Below are 21,281 nucleotides of genomic sequence, written 5' to 3'. Positions count from 1 at the left end.
TTTAGCAGAATTAATTCTAACCTTCCTTGTGTTTGAATTAGCAAATTAATTTAAATATGCATGAGTTTATGTGTGCCCTGCAGACAGGGTTTTGAAAAAGGACAGTGGCTGCTTTACATGGCTGTTAAGGACTGCAGGATCCTATTTAGGGTTAAAAAAACCCCACCAACCAGAAAAAAAAATACTGATGTTTTAGCTTGCAAGTCCTGCAACAAGCTGCACCTTGGCAGTGCAGGACGGAGGAATGTGGCCTGCAAAGGAGTTTGTGATACTCTTCAGTGCAATGTAGAATAACAGTTATCAATGAGATGGATGCACTGAAAGATTGTATTATCTATGCAGAAGAGTGCTAGAATAAATAGGCATCTGGAAACATCGTGGTGACTAATAAAACAATTTATCTGTAACATAGAGATAAATGAATTCGTTTCAGGCCAGGTGGAGTTGTGAAGGGCCATATTTAGAGGTGGTTGTCTTTTTAACTAAGCAGAAAGCGAATTATAATGCTAGTAACAGAGGAGATATCACAAGCTCCTTGTGTAAGTGTCCTTTAATTCTCAACTGTTATGGAGTTGAAAGTATTTAGACTCTACCTTTAGGAACATATTGTATTTCCCTATTTTTGTTTGTTTCCTATCATGTGATGAGGTGCAAGGGAAGGTGTTGCTTTCTAATTTTAGCCTTGCAGACTGTCACTGCAGAAGTCTGGCAGTTAACGCTTCTGGAGGGTAGTGCTTTAAGGAAAACCAGGCTGTACTATATGTCATCATACCTGATGGTGTTGAGGGGCAGTAGTAGTAGAGAGCCCTGTTTACTGGCTTGTGTTAATGTACAAGTTAGCTTCCTGCAGATAAATTATTGAAGACTGTAAAAAGCATTAATGAGAAAATCTATTTCTTGGCTGAATAAATGTATGCTACAGAGACAGAGAAATGCATATGTGTAACTTCATAGCCATTGCCTTGTTTTTTTTAGAGCTATGGTACTATAGGAATGACAATGCATATTGACCCTTACCTCTACTTGCCTGTTTCACTATCAAAGCTTGAACAACTCCTGTCTTTCCAGATGCTCTGAGGCATCTTTATGCAGCTGCTGATGTTTAAAAGGTGGAGGGAGAGAAAGGGAAGACAACGTCAGGAGGCCTCTTGTGACTCCAAAACCCTCAGAATACAGCCCACAAAAGAATGTTTAAATTGTGGCCATCGTTACCAGACTACTGGATTGTCAAAGGTCTACTGGATACAGACATGTGTTCAGAGTAGTGTGGGGTTTTGAGTATGGGGAGCCAGAGATGAGGACGGGGAGAGCCAGGCTCTGTACAGACCAGAAGACTATGGCAGAATCCTTCCCAGAGACGCCATGTTGCTATGTGTATTTCCTCCTGTGCAGCACAGTTTTGTCTGTTGGGGGATGGTAGAATGAGAGAATTATGATGATAAATGGACCTTAGTGAAATACATAATAGCCTGGTAACAAGTTGTTTCCTTCATAGGAAGACTTTTTGCCCTACAAGAACTCCATTAGCCCAGGGTGCAAGAAAGGAAATGTAGTGGCAAGCCATTGCAAACAAAATCTTAGGTATATGAGGGATAATACAAATATTTAACAACAGTGCAGTTAGAAGAGTATCTTTTTAGTCTAGGATTCCCATTTTTTTTTTCCTTTTAGAAGGAATCCTTAAGAAGAAACTTGTTTTAATATAGACATATGTTTTTCAAAGTTTATTTAAAAACATCTGGACTTTTAATAATCTGATTCTTTATTTTGCCACATACATCACCAAGTCAACAATATTTCTATTTACTTGCAAAGAGATTATAGAAATTGCCCTGACTGGGTGACTGCCACCTCCTCATGTTTTTGAGGAATTCCCATGTAAGACATGGGATACATCATGACAAAGTTTCACATAGAATGTTCTGAATCGTAGGAAGAAAGTGGAAAAATAGACTTAAGTTATGTTTACCACTTTAGCTCCATTGTGTGCAACATTTCATGTCCACGATTGAGCCCAGATACTCTTGAGTACCTGGTCTGAGCCCATTGGCAACTATTCCTTGCTGTGACTGGGGGAGTCAGATTGCCTTCCCTATTTTAAGATGGTAAAAAAATTCTCATAACCAGGAGTGCATTTCATTTAAAATCTTACCAAAAGTGAACTTTCATTATCTGATGGCAGCTGGCAGTGGCATTAATTCTGTAACTTCTAGTCTTAGATTTTTAAAAATCTGCCAGTTTATTCAATTTCAAATGACTGAGAAGCAGACTGCCTTTAAAATGGTACTGCTTCTTCTTAGATAATGTTTTCTTAGACTAAACTGTAGATCTTAAACTGAGGAGTGGAATTAACATTATTGTTTAATAATGACTTCAGCAAATGAACCAAACTTGAGGTGAAAGAATAACAAAGGAATAAATTTCAGATGTCTCAGTTTTAGTAAATCTTTTGTGTACAGTAAAATTTCATTACAGAATGTGTCTGCACCTGCAGAAATCACTTAGTAGACATTTGTTCCATAAGTAAAGTTGCAGGGTTTTTTAACATACATAATGCATGAGGTGAAGTTTTGTGTTGAGTAGCTCTTTCTTATAGCATCAATGTACTGATATTAATATTTTGAGACAGCCCTTTTTTTTTCTTGTCAATTGGCTGCTCCCCTCAACTTGTTGTTATCTGTAATCATGGTGAGGGTGCACTCACTTCTGTTGTCCAGCTTGTTGGTCATGGTATTGTGTTGTAAGCTCTGCTAAAGTCAAGATAAACAATATCCAATCCTCTCTCCTAGTCTGTAGAAGTGGTTGTCCTAAGGCAAGGTAAGGAAGTTGGAAAAGCGTTACTTGCCCTTGCTCATCTGTGCTGTCTGCTCTCAGTCACCTGGTCTCTTGTGCCCAGTCACAGCTCCTGTGAGGCTATTCTCTTCAGTTTTGCCAGGCTGTGACCAGCCTGCTTGTCCTCCAGGTCCTTTGTCTTTTGAAGACAAGTGTAACATTTACCTTGTTTTCCAGTCATTGGGAACATCCTGATGGCCTCCAGCAGCCATAGCCTCTCAGAGATGAGAGAGAGCAGTGATATCAGCCAGCTCTCTTGCAGTCATTGTTGGGTAACCTGTAACTGGCTTCCTGGAGTAGTTGCTAATTTAACCCTCCTCTTCTGGGGCAGCACCTCTCAACTCAGTCATTACTGCTAGGCAGAGAGATCTGAGGGCCTTGGCAGCAGGCCAACTGCCTCCATCTGTTCCATGGCCTTTGTCACTAGTCCCTTGCCCTATTCAGCAGGCGACAAGTGTTTTTCTTGGTTGTCTTTTGCTGACAATGTGCCTATAGTGAGCCTTATTGCCCTGGTATTCCTAACCAATTTCTGCTCCAGCAGCTAACATGGTGTGTTACTGTTACAGTCTGCTTATTGTTGTGTTGGAATACGTAGTTGTCTCTCTTCTCCATTTTGTTCTTTTTAGGTAAATTATTTTTCGCTTTGGACTGGAATTCTGGTTCTTGCTCAGCGTGCTGTGCATGCGAGTCAATGACAGTGGTATTAAATAGTTTAGAAAAAAGACTTTTAGAATATTTATATGTATCTGATTTGAAATATAAACCTTATTGTTACATGCTAACATTCTTAAAAGCTTATATTCTAAAGCTTGGTACGACATTTATTAACGTATTAAGGAGACTTTCTTATTTTACTTATCCTGATTTAACATTTGAAATTACTTCAAATACTTATTATTTACAGAGAAAAAAAAAAAAAAGAAACCCCAGACTTAAAGCCCCAAAATTGTGCATGAACGAAGAATATTAAAAGTTTAAAGAGGCAGAAAGCTAACAGAAGAGATTGGAAGCAATATTGCAGTGCAGAAGGAAATTTAAGCTCTTGTTTATAAAGAAATACATAATTTGGATGAAAAACATGGTAAACACAGATGAATGTGTTAGAATATCTCTTTTTAAACTTTCTGGTTTGTTTCTGGAATTTTAACATGTGTCGTCTTCTGAATTCCTGTTGCTTGCGACAAGAGTACTTCATTATCCCAGTTAGTGTTCCATCAGATTTCTACAGATGCATAACGAACCAACGGAGTCTCTACATTGCAAGGCTCTTCATGTCAGAGCTCAGAGCATACATGCTCAGGTTCTTTGTATGGAAAAAGTACATGACACAAAGCCCAAAATGGTTTAGGTCAAATGTCTTCAGCTGAATGTGTGCATGTTAGCAAGATACTTAGCTCATCATCCACCAACATTTAGCAGGAAATAATGATGGGTTTAGGGAACTGAGCTGAGAAGATTATCATGCTGAAACAAAATTTCTGCACTACTTATGAGCCATTGTAAGTATATGAGAAAAAAAAGAAAAGGTGTAGGTTACTTTTACCAAAGTGCAAGTTGGTTTTATGTGGATATTTTAACTGAATCAACATTACTGAGTACATGGGTCAAGTGACATTTGAAACTTTGGACAAGCACAGAAGCACAATCTGTTGCTGAAGAAATGGGAAGAGATTGAGAACTTATAGTAAATTTAGACTTTTTATTTGTTTTTTTTACTTTTCCCATGCTGCAAGAAGTATTAAAAACCAGAAATGGTGGGAATAATGGAGAAAGAAATAGGAATCAGAAGGGGAAGAAATTATTATTAATAATTATAACAAATTATACTGGATTAAAGTGTAAGAATTTATGCCTCATGTATCTAACCATCAGGACAGGTTGAAGCAAAACGGACATTCTGAAGTTATTTCTACTTTTCAAAAAAAGTCATGATTTTTATTTACTTTCTGGCAAAAATATGTGAAAATCTCATATCTTTTCATCTTTTTCACATCTTTTTCATCTTTCAGTAACTTTTACTATTACAAAATGGAGGAGACTTTCGTCATTCAGTAGTCCTGTGGGCATTCCCAGGACCTCTGGTCATGATAATGAAGTGCATGCTGGGCAGTAGCTTCTGTGGCATCTAGTTACACAAGTGGTCAAATACTCCTCTGGGTGAGTTGGTTAGTTTGGACCCTTGCCTCAGTCTACACTGGGTGTAAATATAGGATGTGTGTTGAGAGTTTAGTGCTCAAGCTTCAATGCAGCCTGAGGTACATATGGTTTCCTAATAAAAATATGAAAATATTTTATTTCCTAGATTCAACGAGACATTTTTGTTGGGTTTTTTTGGACACTTGCAGGATGCTTGAGTAAATTCATCCCTCAAACCAATGAAATTTATGAAAAGTTGAATTTTAATAAAAAAATAGAAATACCTGTAAATAAATTGAGTGTAATTCTGCAAATTCTGAAAACAGAATAAAGAAAGTCACAGTTTTTACATTAACCATTTATTTTATTTAGTAAATTTTTCCTCAAGTGCATTTGATTGTTGTCTGGAAGAAAAATGAAATATCAATTATATTCGATGCTTGTTAAATTAAAGAATTTAAATAACCTTTCCCACACTATCTTCCATGTCTAGTGCATGAAATCTAGAGGAAAAATTGAGATTTTATAAGACACTGGACTTCTACAGTAACAAAGTAGAGAGTTTTATCTATATTTGACATTTAAGCACTTAGTGACACAACCTGAAAATGTGCTTAATTCCCAAAACTTGTCATGGCAAATCTTGCTCACCTTTCCAAGTCCATTTTGTATGCTCCTGGCATGTTGGTAGTATGGTGTTTGAAGCTGCCTTTGACTGATGAATGTCTGGAATTCATCCTATTACTAAGTTACTTTAAGGCTTGCAGAGACCTATTCCTTCACCTCAGTCTTTGAGTGGCCTCAGACAGTTTCCTAGCTTGTGTATATTGGTGACCTCATCGTTAAAGTTCACTCTCTTACACAGACAGCTCATTGAAGAATGTAGAGAAGTTCTTAGAATGAATGTGGGGTTTAATGTGGGATTTCAGACCTAGTTGCCTACATGTGGCCACCCTGGTTTCTTTGCCTCCCTTAACCCTTCATGATACGGTACTCAGGGGTGTCTGAGCAGCATTTCCATAGGCTGACACCTAAATACTACCCAGTACTGTTAGATTCTGATCCTCACTGTATCAGCTTAACTATGGGAAAGCTTTCTACTTATCCTTTAAATGACATTACATATGTCAGTCTCATGAGGTTAGTTCTCTCCTGTTCTTCCTAAGAAAGGAATTAGGTATGAGCTGTAATAACTCATATGGGAGAATTTTTTAAAAGCTATTTGCTATCATGAGCTTGTTAGAGGAGATTGCACTGCAATAAAAACTGTGGCGAGGTTTGTGATGGCTCATATCTTCTGTGGGTGTCCTTTGGCCCCTGGCCTGGAAGCAGTGTGTTGCTGTAGACCAAGAAGTCCCAAAGAAAACATGAAGTCCAGCTATTGTGGAATGCCCTAGATTCTGTCCTGATGGTGTCACGCTGTTATCTTTGGGACAGACCTTTCCCAAATTCAGTGTTCTGTGGATTCCTTTGGCCACAGGAGGGAGGACACAAGTCATCTTTATATAACACTGGGTGGAGGGGGCAGAGATTTCTTGTACACATCTACAAAAGATTGTTGTGGTAACATGAAGAGATGATGAGGGGCATTCCAGAGGAACTTTACCACTCCTCCTTCTCCCATCCCACCAATGCTTATGTCAACAGTGGTGGATTTCCTGCTTAATTCTTCCATAAGACAGACAAACTGCGGAAATTTGGATTGGATGTTGGGAAACCTTTTTAGTTAGACTTTTGTTCTGCAAAACAAAAACACATCTGCTGCTGATCTCTACTCACCAAATTTTCAAGTGGAGAGGAAAGAGGTGATATCGATGTTTTGGGTTTGTTCTGTGCTCTAAGTTCATTTTTATGTGGTGGACTTTTATTATACTTCAGGTCTTGCACCACTATTGATGCCGTAGTATATGTGAACTGTGTTCAGAAAAGCAATGCAATGAAGCACGTGCCTCCTACTTCTCATTTCTCAAGATGCTTTTAGTCTTCCATGTGTAAACAAATATCCAGAGGGTAGATTAAGTTTCTGAGAACCAAAAAGGTGTTTGTTTTCACAAACATTTAGAAATTAAAGTATCAGTCTTTCAATCTGCATTTTTATTCTTAACCTTCAAATGGACCTACAACTCCTCATTTTAGCCTCAAAATTGGTTATGTCGAAATGTAAGCGCGAGTAATAATTTCTGCTTAAATTTGTTGGGTTTTTTCCTCTCAAATTGTTTTCACCACAAAGTTGTTGTATCACAGGCAGTAATTGCTGTCATATTTTGATCTGTACCCTAAAATATCTTTATTAGGGGAATAGCAATGTTTTATTGTCCAGCTTTCTCGGATTTAGTATTTTAAAGATGTAGATTCTGTTCACATTTAGTCTTAGTACATCAGTAAAATATGAATGGATTGGATAATGAAGCAATAACACTAATTTATGTCAAAGAATATATGTTATTGTGTACAAGTTTGCTGAAGTGATAAAATAACCATAGAAAGGATTCTTCTTCTCCCTTGCTGAGAAATAAATAATGCTACGGGAATGGTCTGTCACAGGAACCTCCTGCCATGAAATAAATGGGAGGAGACAAGGCTGTGAAGGTTGTTTTCTGCTCTGGAGAATATTTATTTAGTGACACAGCTCTTATTCCTAGTCTTTGGCTTTTTAATACTGAGGACTAAATTGTACTCTCCTGACTGGATGTGAGAAGCCCTGAATGCAGGGAAGCTACCGTAGTTTAGTCCAGAGCAACTGACAGTCCACGGATAAACTGCAAACTGCTTAGCAGAGATGAGTAGTTTTATCCTTGGTATAGCAAGATGCAGAGAGGAGAGGGCCAAGGGCTGAAGTTGGTAGGTTGACAGCTTGCATCTATTTAGTGATCAAAACCCTGGGGGACAGTGATGACAGGGGGCATTCTCAGTTTGTAAACAGTGCCCTTTATTCTCTGTGCCACTCCTTTGTCATGGACTGGAGATTTTTCATCCTCAGGTCAGAATCATAGAATATAAGGGTTGGAAGGGACCATAGAATTATTATGGTTGGAAAAGATCTTTTAAGATCATTGAGTCCAACCACTAACCTCACACTGCCAAGCCCATCATTAAACTGAACTAAACCATATCCCTCATCACCTCATGTATGTATCTTTTAAATATCTCCAGAGATGGTGACTCCACCACCTCCCTGGGAAGCCTGTTCCAATGCTTAATAACCCGCTCCGTGAAAAAATCCTTACTAATGTCTAATCTAAACCTCCCCTGACACGACTTAAGCCCATTTCCATGTGTCTTATCATTACTAAAGAGAAGAGGGTGACCCCCATCTCAAAACAACTACCTTTCAGTTAATTATACAGAGTGATCATATCTCCCCTCAGCCTCCTCTTCTCTAGGCTAAACATCCCCAGCTCCCTCAGCCCATCTTCATAAGTCTTGTTCTCCAGACTCTCTACCAGCTTTATTGCCTGTCTCTGCTCCAGCACCTCAATGTCCTTCTTGTATTGAGAAGCCAAGAACTGGACACAGTATTCAAGGTGCGACCTCATCAGCGCCAAGTGCAGGGGGAAAATTGCTTCCTTGGTCCTACTGGTCACACTATTTTTGATACAGGCCAGGATGCCATTGACCTTCTTGGCCACCTGGGCACACTGCTGGCTCATGTTCAGCTGGCTGTTCATTAACATCTCCAGGTCCTTTTCTGCAGGACAGCTTTCCAGCCGCTCTGCCCCAAGCCTGTAGCCCTGCATGGGGTTGTTGTGGCCCAAGTGCAGGACTCAACACTTGGCTTCACTGAACCTCATGTGATTGACCTTGACCCAATGAATTCATATGACCATCAGTCTTTCCTTATGACATGTGCTCTAATCCACTTATTTTTTTAAACTTCATTGTACTTCAAAACAGGCTGCTTTCCAGCTGACCAATTTGTTTTTGAAGTTTCCCATTTTAGTGGTGGGAAATGGAATGATGTATGAATTGCTGTATTTCAGTTTGTCTTAGTGGAAATAGAAGATATTGTGACCAGTGAGAAAATTTCCAGGCTTCTAAGTGTATGTCACCCTTGCTAACAATTGGTAATTCTCAGTGTTCTTAAAGATAGCCAAGAGTGAGTTACTGTCGTTTTTCACTTGATTGGTTGGTTTTAATGCAGAAAACTGAATAAAATGAAACCAACTTTGCAGGTACTGTCCAGTGGACTTCTTTTTCCCATGGATGCTTTGCTTCCTATATATTGTCTACCTGTAAATGCTTCTAAAATGCTGAAAGCTATGCAGTCGTGATTTAGAACTGTTTCAAAACAGAAAATTGAGCCAAATTGTGCCCGAGCTTATGCTTTATGGACCTCTAGTGCTTTGTGCCAGGTTCGAGGGAACTGTAAGCCCCAGGAGTAGTTAGTCTAATAACTTCAAGTGCTTTGTGTGTGAAACAAAGATCTCAAAGTATCTTACTGACCTACCAAATCCCAATTTTAATCTATTGAATGACTACTGTGCCTATTGGAGGATCAGGTTGGATTTTATTTTTCATAGTTGTCATTTTTCATAAGTGATATGAAATGCAAAGGGAAGCAAAACACAATGACACTTTTTTTTCCTGTGGACCAAAGATCTCATTTGATACAGAATATTTTTTAAAGCAGGTTGATGTATACAAAAGGGTGAGTAAGATAGCACTGTGATTGAGTAATTCTAAGTTTGTTTTTAAAGAAAATAAAAATAATTCTTTTTAATGAGAAAACTAACTGGACTGGCATTTTTAAATGACTTAATTCAATTTAGATATAGAGTAGCAAAATCTTTATATGCAGAAATTATTTTTATCTGCAAAAGAATTAGGAATTGCTTTAGCTGTTAAGTTAGATTCTAATAATATTTTTCCCATCTTTAAATAAAAACACAGTTCTTAATAGCATTCTTCATCCAGTAATCACAGAGCATTATATAAGCCTTGAAGAGGTGGGGAATAGTCATTACAGGTTGGTAAACTGAAACATAAGCAATCTAAGTGACTTGCTTGGAGTAGTACAGTGATGTAGTGGCAGTACAGAGAGCGTAACCCAGCAGCTCTGACTCACTGATCTTGCATCCAGTGAATCACTTTTAAGGGCCTTGGAAGGGATTCAGAGAAATCAGAATCCTCTTGAGGTGTGCTCTGCTTTTCTTGATTGAACAAACTGTGATGGAACAGACTTTGAAGCTTATTGTCTGTCTTCATCTTCTGAGTTTACTTGTATTCTCACATGCCATTCCTTCACAAATGGAAAACACTGTCAAGCCATGGGTTGTTGCTTCTGCAGAAACAGTCAAGGAAGCTTTGTTGCTGTGCAGAGAGGTTAGAAAATATGTGCACCATTGAATCTGCTTGTTTTCTGTTCGAGTCTAGGGAAAGATCTGACTATATAGGGAAGAATCCAAGCGGAGCTCTGTCTTCCACATCTTGGTTGACTGGATGAGAGCTAGACAGTAGTCATAGCTGGATTCTGCAAGAGTGGTGAATGTCCTACAAACTCAGGCAGAAAATTATGACTCGAGTTCCCTTTTCTGCAGCTTTTCTAAAATACATGATATTGCCAGTTTCAAGTCATCTTTTACTTGCTTTTCTACCTGGCTATGGATGAGAAATACAGCTCACCTTTTGGTGATGCTTCTCCCTGAGGAAGGCAACCGCAGGCAGAAGAGTTGCTGTAACTTTTATCTAATTATTTTTATTGTATTTGTCCTACTTTTCTGTCTTCTTTTCAACCGTGATCATTGTCTTTTTCTGAATATGAGATTTGCCATTCAATCAGCTCCAAACTCCGATCAACAGGCCAAAAAGCTGGTGGCATCCTCTCAGCATTACTATAATTTACCAGTAAGAAACCTCTGACTCTCAAAAATTACTCCTTTGTACAGTAGAGTGTAAAAAGAGAAGTATTTTGCTAGTGTGAGGTGTAAACTGATATTTTGCCTAATATTAATCTCTCAATTAGGAGCTAAGGAAATTGTGTAGCAGTTGGGCTCTTGAGTGAGACAAATCTAGCAGCAAGAAAACCACTCTGTTCAGAGTGAATAGTGTATGTATGTTCACAATTGGCTTAAATAGCACATGTTTTATGCAGGACTATGTATCATATTATTTTATTTTTGAAATTAAATGTGTGCTATGACAGGAAAAATCAACATATTGATGTTAATGGGGAATCATTCTGAGACTTTAAAGTGGATAAAAGAGTACAAATTTGGGATAGCCAAAGGTGAATACAAACAAATTGGCTAGTCCATTAGCATAGCTGTCCAGCTGCATCTTAGGCTCTGAGGCCACTCCAAAACCACAAGCCCAACCACCTCAGAAGCCTGCCAAGGAGCCAGCTGCTGCTAATAAAGCAGACTCTACAACTTGGCATCTGGGGCCTGTGATTCCTATCCAAAAGGAATTGTATGTGAAAAAATATTTGAAATTTGTCTTTTTAAGTAGTGTTTTGCTTTGGAAGAAAAATGCTTTAGACTAAACCTGCAACAAGTGAAAAACTACATAAGAGTACTGTGGTTGCCATGGTAAGATAAATATCATTCTTGTGTAACAAGGTTGGATGCTGGAAGGAGCACTGTTGTTCATTTAGTAACCAAGAAGCTTCTGGTTCAGCATTTCTAGGTTATTGAGTAAGAAAGACCAAGGTATCTCATTATTTACGCATAGCTGTGCACATTTGCGTGGGACACTCTTTCAGAGAGCTCAGAACCCAGGTTTAAGCACAAGAGTGAGTTCCTGAGATTGGATTAGAATTAAGCACATTCATTTCTCACTTTTAAATAAAGAAAAAGGAGAAATTTCATTCATTTTTCAAACATGAAAACAAATCCTATTATCCAGGCATGCTAAATTAATAAGCTGCTTGGAATGATCTACAGACCAGTTCATTCCCTCCATACTCCCTATTGAATAACGAAGCATGAGAATTGAAAAAGGAGTTGGTTGCATTGCTTATTTGAAAAATTAATGGCAAAGCAAGCTCTGAATTCTAGCTCCCTTTTGAAGTAAAACATGCAGGTTTTTCCTAATACTTTTTTTTTCTAGTGCTGCGAGTCCTGTGTTGGCAAAATATCTTTCACAGATATCTACAGCTGGTGTCAGGGTGTTTTGAGCCAGTCTGGAAAGCAGTGCTCCTCATGGCACTCATGGCAGAGGAGTTAAGTGCTTTGCCTCTAGCCGTGGAGGAGAATGGTGTCAAAACAAGACACAAATTTCCTACCATCAGGTGTGCAGGTGTCTCCCCAGGCAATGTTCCCCTTCGGTATCATCCAGGTTCCTGTAGCAAGTGGTCTGTATTTCGGATCAACATCAGGTTGTGTTTCATTTCTTTCACGCCAGTTAATACGTGGAGATTAACGAAGCAGACCCTTTGCTCATTTGGAGGCAAAATGCATACTTCTGCCATCAAGTCATACACTCATCAGCTCAGGAAACAAGAATTCAAGGCTTTCTTCTGACCTGAAGCTTTTAGTCTGGCAACCAGCCAGAAGATGTCATCAGCCCTAGCACAGGCAATTTTGTAATCTTTCTGCGGATGGTATTCTGGGGTATTGGATATGCATGGAAATTACTGTGGGCTGCAGCAGCTCAGGTTTATTGCTGAAGAGGGTTTGGATTATAGCAATACTTACTGATGTGAGAAGATCAGCATCTCATAAAGTGGAGTGTGGCTGCCTCTTTGACCACCCTTAAAGCATCTCCCAGGATGCTGCTGTGAACTTGGGCATCTGTGTGTGCCTATTGTCTGAGCAACTCTTGCTTGATAGTCTACGTGTCTCATGGCCTAATTCTCTGGGTGTTTCAAGGTTGTTTTTTTTTTTTTTAGAGCTGTGGCCTTACCATAAGTGTAAATGTAATTCATGTTCACTTCTAGGTCTCTTTTCACCTGGCTGAGAGGGATAAAATGTCTTAAGCTTAAATTAGAATTAGGCCCCTAGTGCTTTCCTCTGTGAGAGGATAAAGATCTGAGTATGAAAATTGCTTTTGTATTTCAAAGGTGTATTTCTGCTTGTGTTGCGGGGTTTTGTTCTTGCTTGTTAGGTTGATGTGAGAATAGGCCATTTACTCATTATCCACTTATGGCATATAAATAAATAACAATTAATAAATAAAGTATATAGCACTTTATTGGCTTAGAGAAAAATCTAGCCTCACTTTACATCATTGACACGCATTTAGCGTGTATGGTTAACTTGGAGGTCTGGGATAAAGCAGTAAGAATAAAGTTGGATATGTGTGGTGCTGTGTTTTGTTTGATAATAGGGAGCGGTCTGCAGTGGTGGCCCCTGTAAGGAGTTCTTGAAACCTCCTCTGGCTCTGAGTCGGAGCCACCTCTGGCTGGGCCAGGCCAATCTGGCACTTCTGCTGTCACTAGTTAAGAACGGAAACCACTCAGTGAGGAAGGGAGGAGGGATGCCAGACCAGAGACCCCCCTGCAGTCCACAGTGAGATGTTGGGCTGTCTCCCTGTAACCCATCAAGGGCACTGGTGGGACTGAAACCTTCCTGCAGCTCTGGGAGGACCCCACAGTGGAGAGATGTCGGTGTCTGGATGCACCAAGGCTGTGTGGGGAGATGGCCATGGCTGGGGGAGATCCACACAGGTGGCGGAGAGGAGCTGCAGCCTCTGGAGGGACTCATAGCTGAAATATCTGGTATATGAGGGACTTGCACTGGAGCAGGGAGGAACGACAAGGAATTCTCCTCCCCTGAGGAGAAATAAGCAGCATGGACCATCTGTAAAGGACTGACTGCAACCCTCATTGACTACAATCCCTCTTCCTTCCTGCCCCCTGAACTGCTGTGCAGGAGAAGCTGGAGACACCAGGTGCTTGAGCCCGGAAGAGGGGAGAGTTGAGGGGAAAGTGGTCTGAAGGGACTGGTCAGCCTTTTACTCATCATCCTACTCTGTTTTTTGTTTATTATACTTTTGGTTGCTGGCTGGTTAAATTAATTTCGTTTTCCTCCCCAAGTTGAGTAGTCCTGTCTGTTTGACCTGAGACTATGATCAGTGAGTGCGCCCTCCCTGTCCTTGGGGATCCCCATGAGGCACTCAGTACCTCTTTTCTTCCCCATCCCACCATGGGCATTCTAGGGGAGTGAGCAAGTGGCTGTGTGGTCCTTGTACCCAGCTGGGCTTAAAACCACAACAGAATGTCACCTTGACCTTTGGTTGGCTGGTTTTTGGGATTGTGGTTGTTGCTGGTTTTAAAATGTTACCTTACTCAAAGCGTGCAAGATTACCACAGCATATTTCCTGAGCTAAAGCCAAATCTGTGCTATACACAGTCACGTCTACTTCAACCGTGACCTCAAGTGCCCAGAGATTTAAATACGCTTTCAGCCAGGATGTTTTAAGATGCACATATCTCTGTATTTGTTAGAGATTACTGTTGCCTGCAGTTTTACCCAGCCACACTGTGGTGTGGAGCTGGTTTCCAGGACATGCCCATGATACTGAGACTCAGTCAAGGCGGTGTCCTGTGCTGGTACTCAGGGTTGCTGCTTCAGCTCTCTGTTTCTGGGAATGACATTGAAGCTCGGGTGGATGGGGATTACCCAGTGATAAAGTGTGTGTGCAGAGAAATATGATCCGTATGCGTTAAGTGCTTTTGGTTGTCAGCAAAAGTATCTGCACAGATACTTGGGGAAGGAAGCTCATTGCCCTTGTACTGTGGATGAGAGCGAATGTCACTACTTGCTAGTGTGGTGATGGCACTATTAAACTGATTTTTCCTTTTAATGAGTCCTACTTGAGTCACATTACAACCAGACTAGATGCAGTGGAATTCTGATGTACTGACACTTGAGTGTGCTCCCACTCTCCTGGTTTAAACAGGAGAAACTAGGAAGGAAGGAGAAGGCAGCAGGAAAGGCATCACCACAAGTGTGGTGCTTTATATATTTCATCAAGGCCTTTGAGCTTCACCTATTGCTGACTCTCATATGTTCTCCAACTTTTTTTTTGTTGTTGTTCTAAGTAAGGGGACTTGTTTGAAAGAGTTTAGAGCTACTAATTTTAAAATATCCATCTAGTATCTGAATTACTGCGTACATAATCATAAGCACTGAAGTAGGGCCACTGAAGTGAAAGGGGCAGTTGATTAGCACTATCAGAATTACTCAGGCTTAAATGTTTTCTGTGTTCAAGACCTAAATGCAGAACAGTGTATTCAATGACATTAAAGTGTCATTGATACTAAAAAGAAAATTGCAGATGATTTGCTTTTATTAGTCCATTAGTACATCAGAGTTAACTTAGCATTGGCCCCACATTTACCTGCTGTTGTAACTATGTATACTGCTAGAGAATATGCTGATCAGCTTGTGGAAACTGGATTTCCTCTCAGTGAGTAATTAGGTTCCTGGTGCTTTGACCACAGTTCACTCAGCTGCCCAGCTGAAGCCCTGCCCTGCAGCATCCTCCAGCTCCCCCAGCTTCTCCTCTAGATTTTGGCTTTTCTGTATTGATCACAGCAGTGACAGGACACGGCTTCTGCCTTGCAACCCATTCTCAGTTCTCCTGACAAGCACTGTGTGAGGGCCAGAGAAGGTTGCAACAGCTTAAATTCCCTGTTGCTGCCCCAAATTGGATTAGTTTAGGTAACTTTTATAGCATGTGCGTGTCTTCTTTCAGAGCATGTATTTACCAGGGTGTTAGGGGAGAATGTTGTTTTCCCTGTGAGAATGCCTGCCTTTTTACAGCATAGTTCTCAGCTGATGTGTGTGATTTGTGGTCATTCAGAAGTGGGTAAGGTATTGAAAGCAAGAGGTCTTAACCTGATCATTTTTTCCAAACCCCATTTCTGTTTTGTGAAAGATGTCCGTAATGACAGTCTTTTCAGGCTGGTTTGGATTTTTTTCTCTCTCTGCCACCTGACTGTGAATATACTGGATGCCACTCATGTTTAGAAAAGACTAGGCTTCTAGCATCAGCTTCCATATCTTTGACTAGATGTTCTTATTTGTGTCTTTGAGTATTCTTAAAGCACATTGTGTTTAATTTCTTTTTTTAATACCAGGTACTCTGGAGTACCTGTCATTTCAGAGCTTTAATTTGTGATCTAAGCAGAATAGACTTATAATCTAGCTACTTTAAATCCAGGTTTAAAAGAATAAAGTAAAATAATGCACTTCATGGCCCTGTCTAGACCAACCATCTCAGCCCTCTTTTGAGAGGTGTTGCAGGCTCAGGGCAGGCACATGCACTGGAGGAGTGGGCAGCTGAAGGTGGCCAGAGTGAGCAGGACAAGCAAGCTTTCGGTGCATAGCTCTGGAGTTACCTGGGTAAAGCATACAAGTCCACCATGCTTTTGTTTTCCAATAACAACTTTTTTGTCTTGTTTCCAGCAGTCCTATGCACCAGCTCCCCACCCCATGGCTCCTCCCAGCCCCAGCACAAACAGCAGCAACAACAGCAGCAACAACAGCAGCGGAGAGCAGTTGAGTAAAACCAACTTGTACATTCGAGGCCTTCCACCCGGCACCACTGACCAGGACCTTATCAAGCTGTGCCAGCCGTAAGTGTGCTTAAAATACTTGGTGTCTTTGGGTAGGAAAATGTCAAAGCTGACTTTCCATTTACGATTATGTATGCCTGCAAAAAAAGACATCAGAAGCCTCCTGAACCTGAAGGTTAACCATTACCCCTTCATCTGATTAATGCTGGTAATGAGTTTTGGGGGACAGAGAGATGAGGGCTTTCCCTTTGATTTCTATTTATTTTAATCTGTTTTCTTTCTTATGTTAAAAGGAGAATTTGCATGTCAAGAAAACCTCCCTAATGAGAGATATATATGTGTGTATATATATGTGTGTGTGTGTGTATATATATATGTATGTTTTTTGTTGTGATGAATGAATCACACACCAATGCACAGCAAAACATGGTTTTTCCCACCTCAGTCATTTGTTCATGTCTTTTGACTGCTGTGTCACACATTACTGGGCTCAAAGGTTGAGAAGTATGAAACCCACTGAAGGTGGCCTTCTAGCTATCTAGTTAACGTCTAATTAACTGCAGTTCACCTGAAAAATGATGATGTAGAAAGTAACACCTTCTGCCTACCTGTTTATTTTGGAGATTGTACTAAGGAATACCAGCTCTATGGGTTTTTATTCCTGTCAAAACTGGAATCAAAAGAAATGTTTCCTAAAATGTTGCACCTTGTTAGCCCTCCTATCTCCACTGAAGGTAGCGGGTAGTATAAGTAGAAATAAGAACCTGATTGGATTTTCAAAACATTGACTATTATTGATGACATGTGGGAGGGGAATAACCCAGTTTGAGATTCTAACCAGAGATTGCCTGGGTGGAATTTAAGATAACAATTTTTTTTTGTGTTGAAATAAAAACATGGAGAGATTTAAAAAATGAAAATTCACCCTTGTTATTTTGCAGAACTGCAGTGCTTGTCATAGAATCTTTTGCAATAGAATAGTCTATTCCAGAAGGCACCAGGGTCTCATCATTTTCATCACAAATCAGCCTTTCAAATAAGGTTCAATCAATGAAGTTTGGTAAAGTAAGAAACAGTCTGAGACTGATCTACTGACTTGAATCCAAGTAGGTTTTGTTTTGAGCTTGCAACAGGAGTAACAATTTAGTGTAAATTTACAATTTGATGTTATTCTTTCCTGATTTTGACTAAAAATTCTAAAGACTTTCCTAAGTATGCTTTATGTGGACATAGCTGTCCAGGACTGCAACTAGGAGTTGTATAGAAGTGATATCTAAACTGTAGCAGAATTATGTGAGCTTGAAACTCTTCCCTATGACTTTCTCCTGTTAAAAGTGCTACAGGTAGAGCTGTCTGTCTGTTCACAGGAGTATAGCATGCTGGTGATTTTTCGTATTTCATGCAAGCTGAATTACAATTGTACCTGTCTGACTTCTGTACAAACCACATTCATTGACACTTCCTGCTTGTGACAGTCACAGATAATCACAGTTCATGGGCCAGATCCTCAGTAGATATAAATTGACTGTAGTGTGCTGATATTCAAAAAGCTATTTTGCTATACGTCTCCTTGCAGTTTGACCCTTTCCAAGTTCAGACAAATGCTTTCAGCTGATCAGAAATGAACTAACTCTTCCTAGAGGAGCTTCATGGCTTTAGCACTTAGTGCTGCAGTCATGGTGGGAGACTGCGGTATGAGCAGTGCTACTTGAATCATGAAGTTCAGAGAGCACATTCCTGCCCCTTCTCTATGTATGGGAAGTGCACATCAAGTATCTGAGAGCTTCCTTTCAGCACTGTGGCAAAATTTTTAATGTACTCCACTAAATTTAATCTGGTGCATGATTAGAGGGGTTTGTCTTGCTATCATGGAGTTTCTGTGTGAACAGATGCTTTTTAAGAAAAAATGCCGACATTCATTTTGCTGACTTTTCCATCTTTTGGCTGAAAGGAAGTAAGAAGCAGCAAGATAGTTGTTCTGTCTGTTTTGTTGGTTTTTTTGGTTTGTTTTTTTTTTTTTTCCCCAAATGTTTAAAGTATTTGAAGCAAAAAGGAAAGACAATATAGGGAAATGTAAACATCTGAAAATACAAGAAATGAAAGCAGGTGGACTTTTAAAGTCATACATTGCAAAACACTTTCTTTACCTTTGCAGATGATTATGTAGTAGAAGTGGATAAAGGTCCAAATAAATGCAGTATGCATAGCAGCAATCTGCTGCTGTATGATCGGGATATATATTTGCCTCTTTATCTGCTATAAAGCACTCTCTTAACTTACATGGCTGGGGTCTCACCATGTGTTAAAAACTTCACAGAACAGCAGAAGCTGCTGGCTCTTAGGCTTCCTGCATAGAAATATTAGTGTAATTTGTTATGTGAGATGAAAACCTGAATTCTAGTCTATAAACCATATTATTATTTTGCAGGACAAGGTTTTTGGAGAGTCACATTTGAGTGAGGTATTCAGCAAAGCTGCCTTATGCCCAGGACACTGGTTCCCCTAGTCTAGCTGACAGTGTCTAAAATGAGTCCTTCTGAACCCATTTCCTCTGCTTTGGCATATGACGAGGCTGCCAGCAGTACAACTGTCAGTTGTACTGTCTGACATTTGGCAGATGTGAGGAATAATGTACTAAACTCACAATATTTTTCTCTCAGAAGTACAGAGAATGCTGAAAATGCTGAAGTACGTTTATCTTAGCCCATCCCATTTCTAGGTTTATTCCAGCAAGGAGACCACCCTCTGAGTGATGTGCAACATTTTTCTATTTAATTGCATTTTGCCAGGGAGGTTATGGAAGAGAAACCCTTTAATTAGAATTGTTTGCTATATGGGGCAGTTTTGGGGAATCTTGCCTACTTTTCTGTGTTTCTGTTGTGTGGTTTTGGGTGGTGTGTATTGCACACTGAACAGAAACCAGCAGAATGGAGTACCCTTGATGCTTGAAGTGCAGAGTCCATTACATGTGATGTCAGACTTTTCTGACAAATGTTCCAACACTATCAAACCTTCTATCAATTTAAGAGTAACCTTGTCACAGTAATCTGTCAAACTGTTCATATAACTAAAGGAAAACAAGTCATCATAGACTGTGCAATAGCTGAGTAAATAAAAAAAATGCTACTGGAAGACTTTATTTTGGTGTGATTTTGATCCTCAGTATTTGGTTTAACATATGTCCATCAAATTCTCTTTTGAAACAGGGAGCTGTTAGGTTGCACTTTATCTTTTGGGACCTTATACAATGATTCTGTCAAAAGTTACATTGAAAAAAAGTGATAGGAATGTTTATCAAGCAAGAATCTGTTTTTATGTGTGTGTATCCTTGATTTTCATAAACACTGAGTAAAGGAACTTCCAGCAATGAGTCTTGGCTTCTTTTAACCTTTCTTGAGATTTTTAAAAAAGAAGCTTTATACCCATGGATGATCATTGTGATCATCAAAACTTATTAGTTGAAATGTTTTATATTGAAATATTTCATGAAAATAATAGTAAAATAACAGTAAATATCCTGTGTTAAGCTTTTCTCTGAGGTACACAGTCTCTGCTGGTGCAGTGGTACATACCGTTATGTATCTGTTTTCCCAGTCAAAATATGCTTTTCATCGAAAGGAAAGACAATCAATCTTCAGATGTAAAATTACAGATTATAGACAGAAAAAATGTGCATGGTGTGTCACCGTAGAAGCAAAGTATCAATGATTATCTGTGAAATATTCATAATCTGTCACTCTAATTTTCATGTATGGTGTTATGTTTCAAAATCCTCTTGAAAACATACACAGATGGCTTGAGTCTGTGTTGGTGTACTGGACACATCTCATTCTTACTATGTCCTGGTGGAGATAGATTGAAGGAAATCTTACATACAAATTAAACATTTGAGTTTTATTACTTTGAAACGTTTTTCATTTCAAAAACTTCCCGTCTGTCCCAAGATTTTGATCTGTCTCTTTTTTCTTACATGTTTATATTGAAGAAGACAACAGCCTAATTTTTTTTAAAGCATCAAATAAGTTTTGGAGAAGAGTAAGGAGATTTGGGAAAAGAGATATAAAATATCCCCCAGCTAATTTCAAAAGGAAAAGTTGACTTAACAAACCCAAAATTTGACTGAAATGAAAAAAGCCTTGTGCATTGTACAGTTAAGGCATATACTCAAAGATAATCCCTTTCTATCTTGATTCAGTCATGATTTTTTCATGCCCAGTCTACAATCTGAATGAAAACTACTTCAAATATCTACTGTCTGATAGTTAAAACTTAGGTTTTTGTCCTGACTTAGTCCTTTCCCCTTCCATCTATAATATATCTTCAGAAATCTTTTTCCATCAGCTTCCTTCATATTTGTATTAGTTATCTCGTCACCCTTCAAGTTTTGACTTCTTTGGGTCCAGGATAAAATTAGAGGATGTGATTGTGTGACATAGTTAAAAACAACAACACTAAAAAGATCTAAACCTGAAGAGCAGCAAGTCTGTATGCTGCTCAGACTGGCTTTTGAGGAAGACGAGAGAAAATCTACCTGATAAATGATTTTCCAGGCGAGGAAATCCTTACTGAATTGTGAATGTCTTGAGTGTTGCTTTCTCTAAATTGCTTCTAGATTCATATTTTATGCAGCTTACTAAAGATTTTTAGTTTGGTTTGGTGGGTGGTTTTGGTTTTGGATTGTTTTGTTTGGTTTTGGGGTTTTTTTAGTTTGTGGCTTTTTTTTTTTATTCCTGAAGGTGTCCTGGCTGTCTCCTTGACGAGACATCAAGTATGAGATTTTAGCCTCTCATTTCATTCTGAATGTCCTTGATTTTGTTTCATGGAACATCTAAATAAATATTCAGGCTGCCAC

At 39.3% G+C, this 21,281-nt stretch overlaps 1 protein-coding gene across 4 annotated transcripts in view; it reads left to right on the top strand.

The window, feature by feature from the left end:
• Positions 1-21,281, top strand: part of RBMS3 (RNA binding motif single stranded interacting protein 3) — a 449,717-nt gene that overhangs the window by 80,496 nt on the left and 347,940 nt on the right. For 3 of the 4 annotated variants that reach the window (XR_009818745.1, XM_061996425.1, XM_061996423.1), the window contains exon 2: positions 16,320-16,489. Coding sequence is in view for 3 of the 4 variants with exons in the window: in XM_061996425.1 (XP_061852409.1) it covers positions 16,320-16,489 (170 nt within the window). In the remaining variant the exon portion in view is untranslated. The remainder of the gene's footprint in view (positions 1-16,319; positions 16,490-21,281) is intronic. The other variant, XM_061996424.1, reaches the window with a different exon arrangement.

Source organism: Colius striatus, chromosome 5, assembly GCF_028858725.1.
Source record: "Colius striatus isolate bColStr4 chromosome 5, bColStr4.1.hap1, whole genome shotgun sequence".
Classification (NCBI taxonomy): Eukaryota; Metazoa; Chordata; class Aves; order Coliiformes; family Coliidae; genus Colius; species Colius striatus.
Note: the sequence above shows the minus strand (reverse complement) of the source record. Positions and strands in the feature narration are given on the sequence as shown.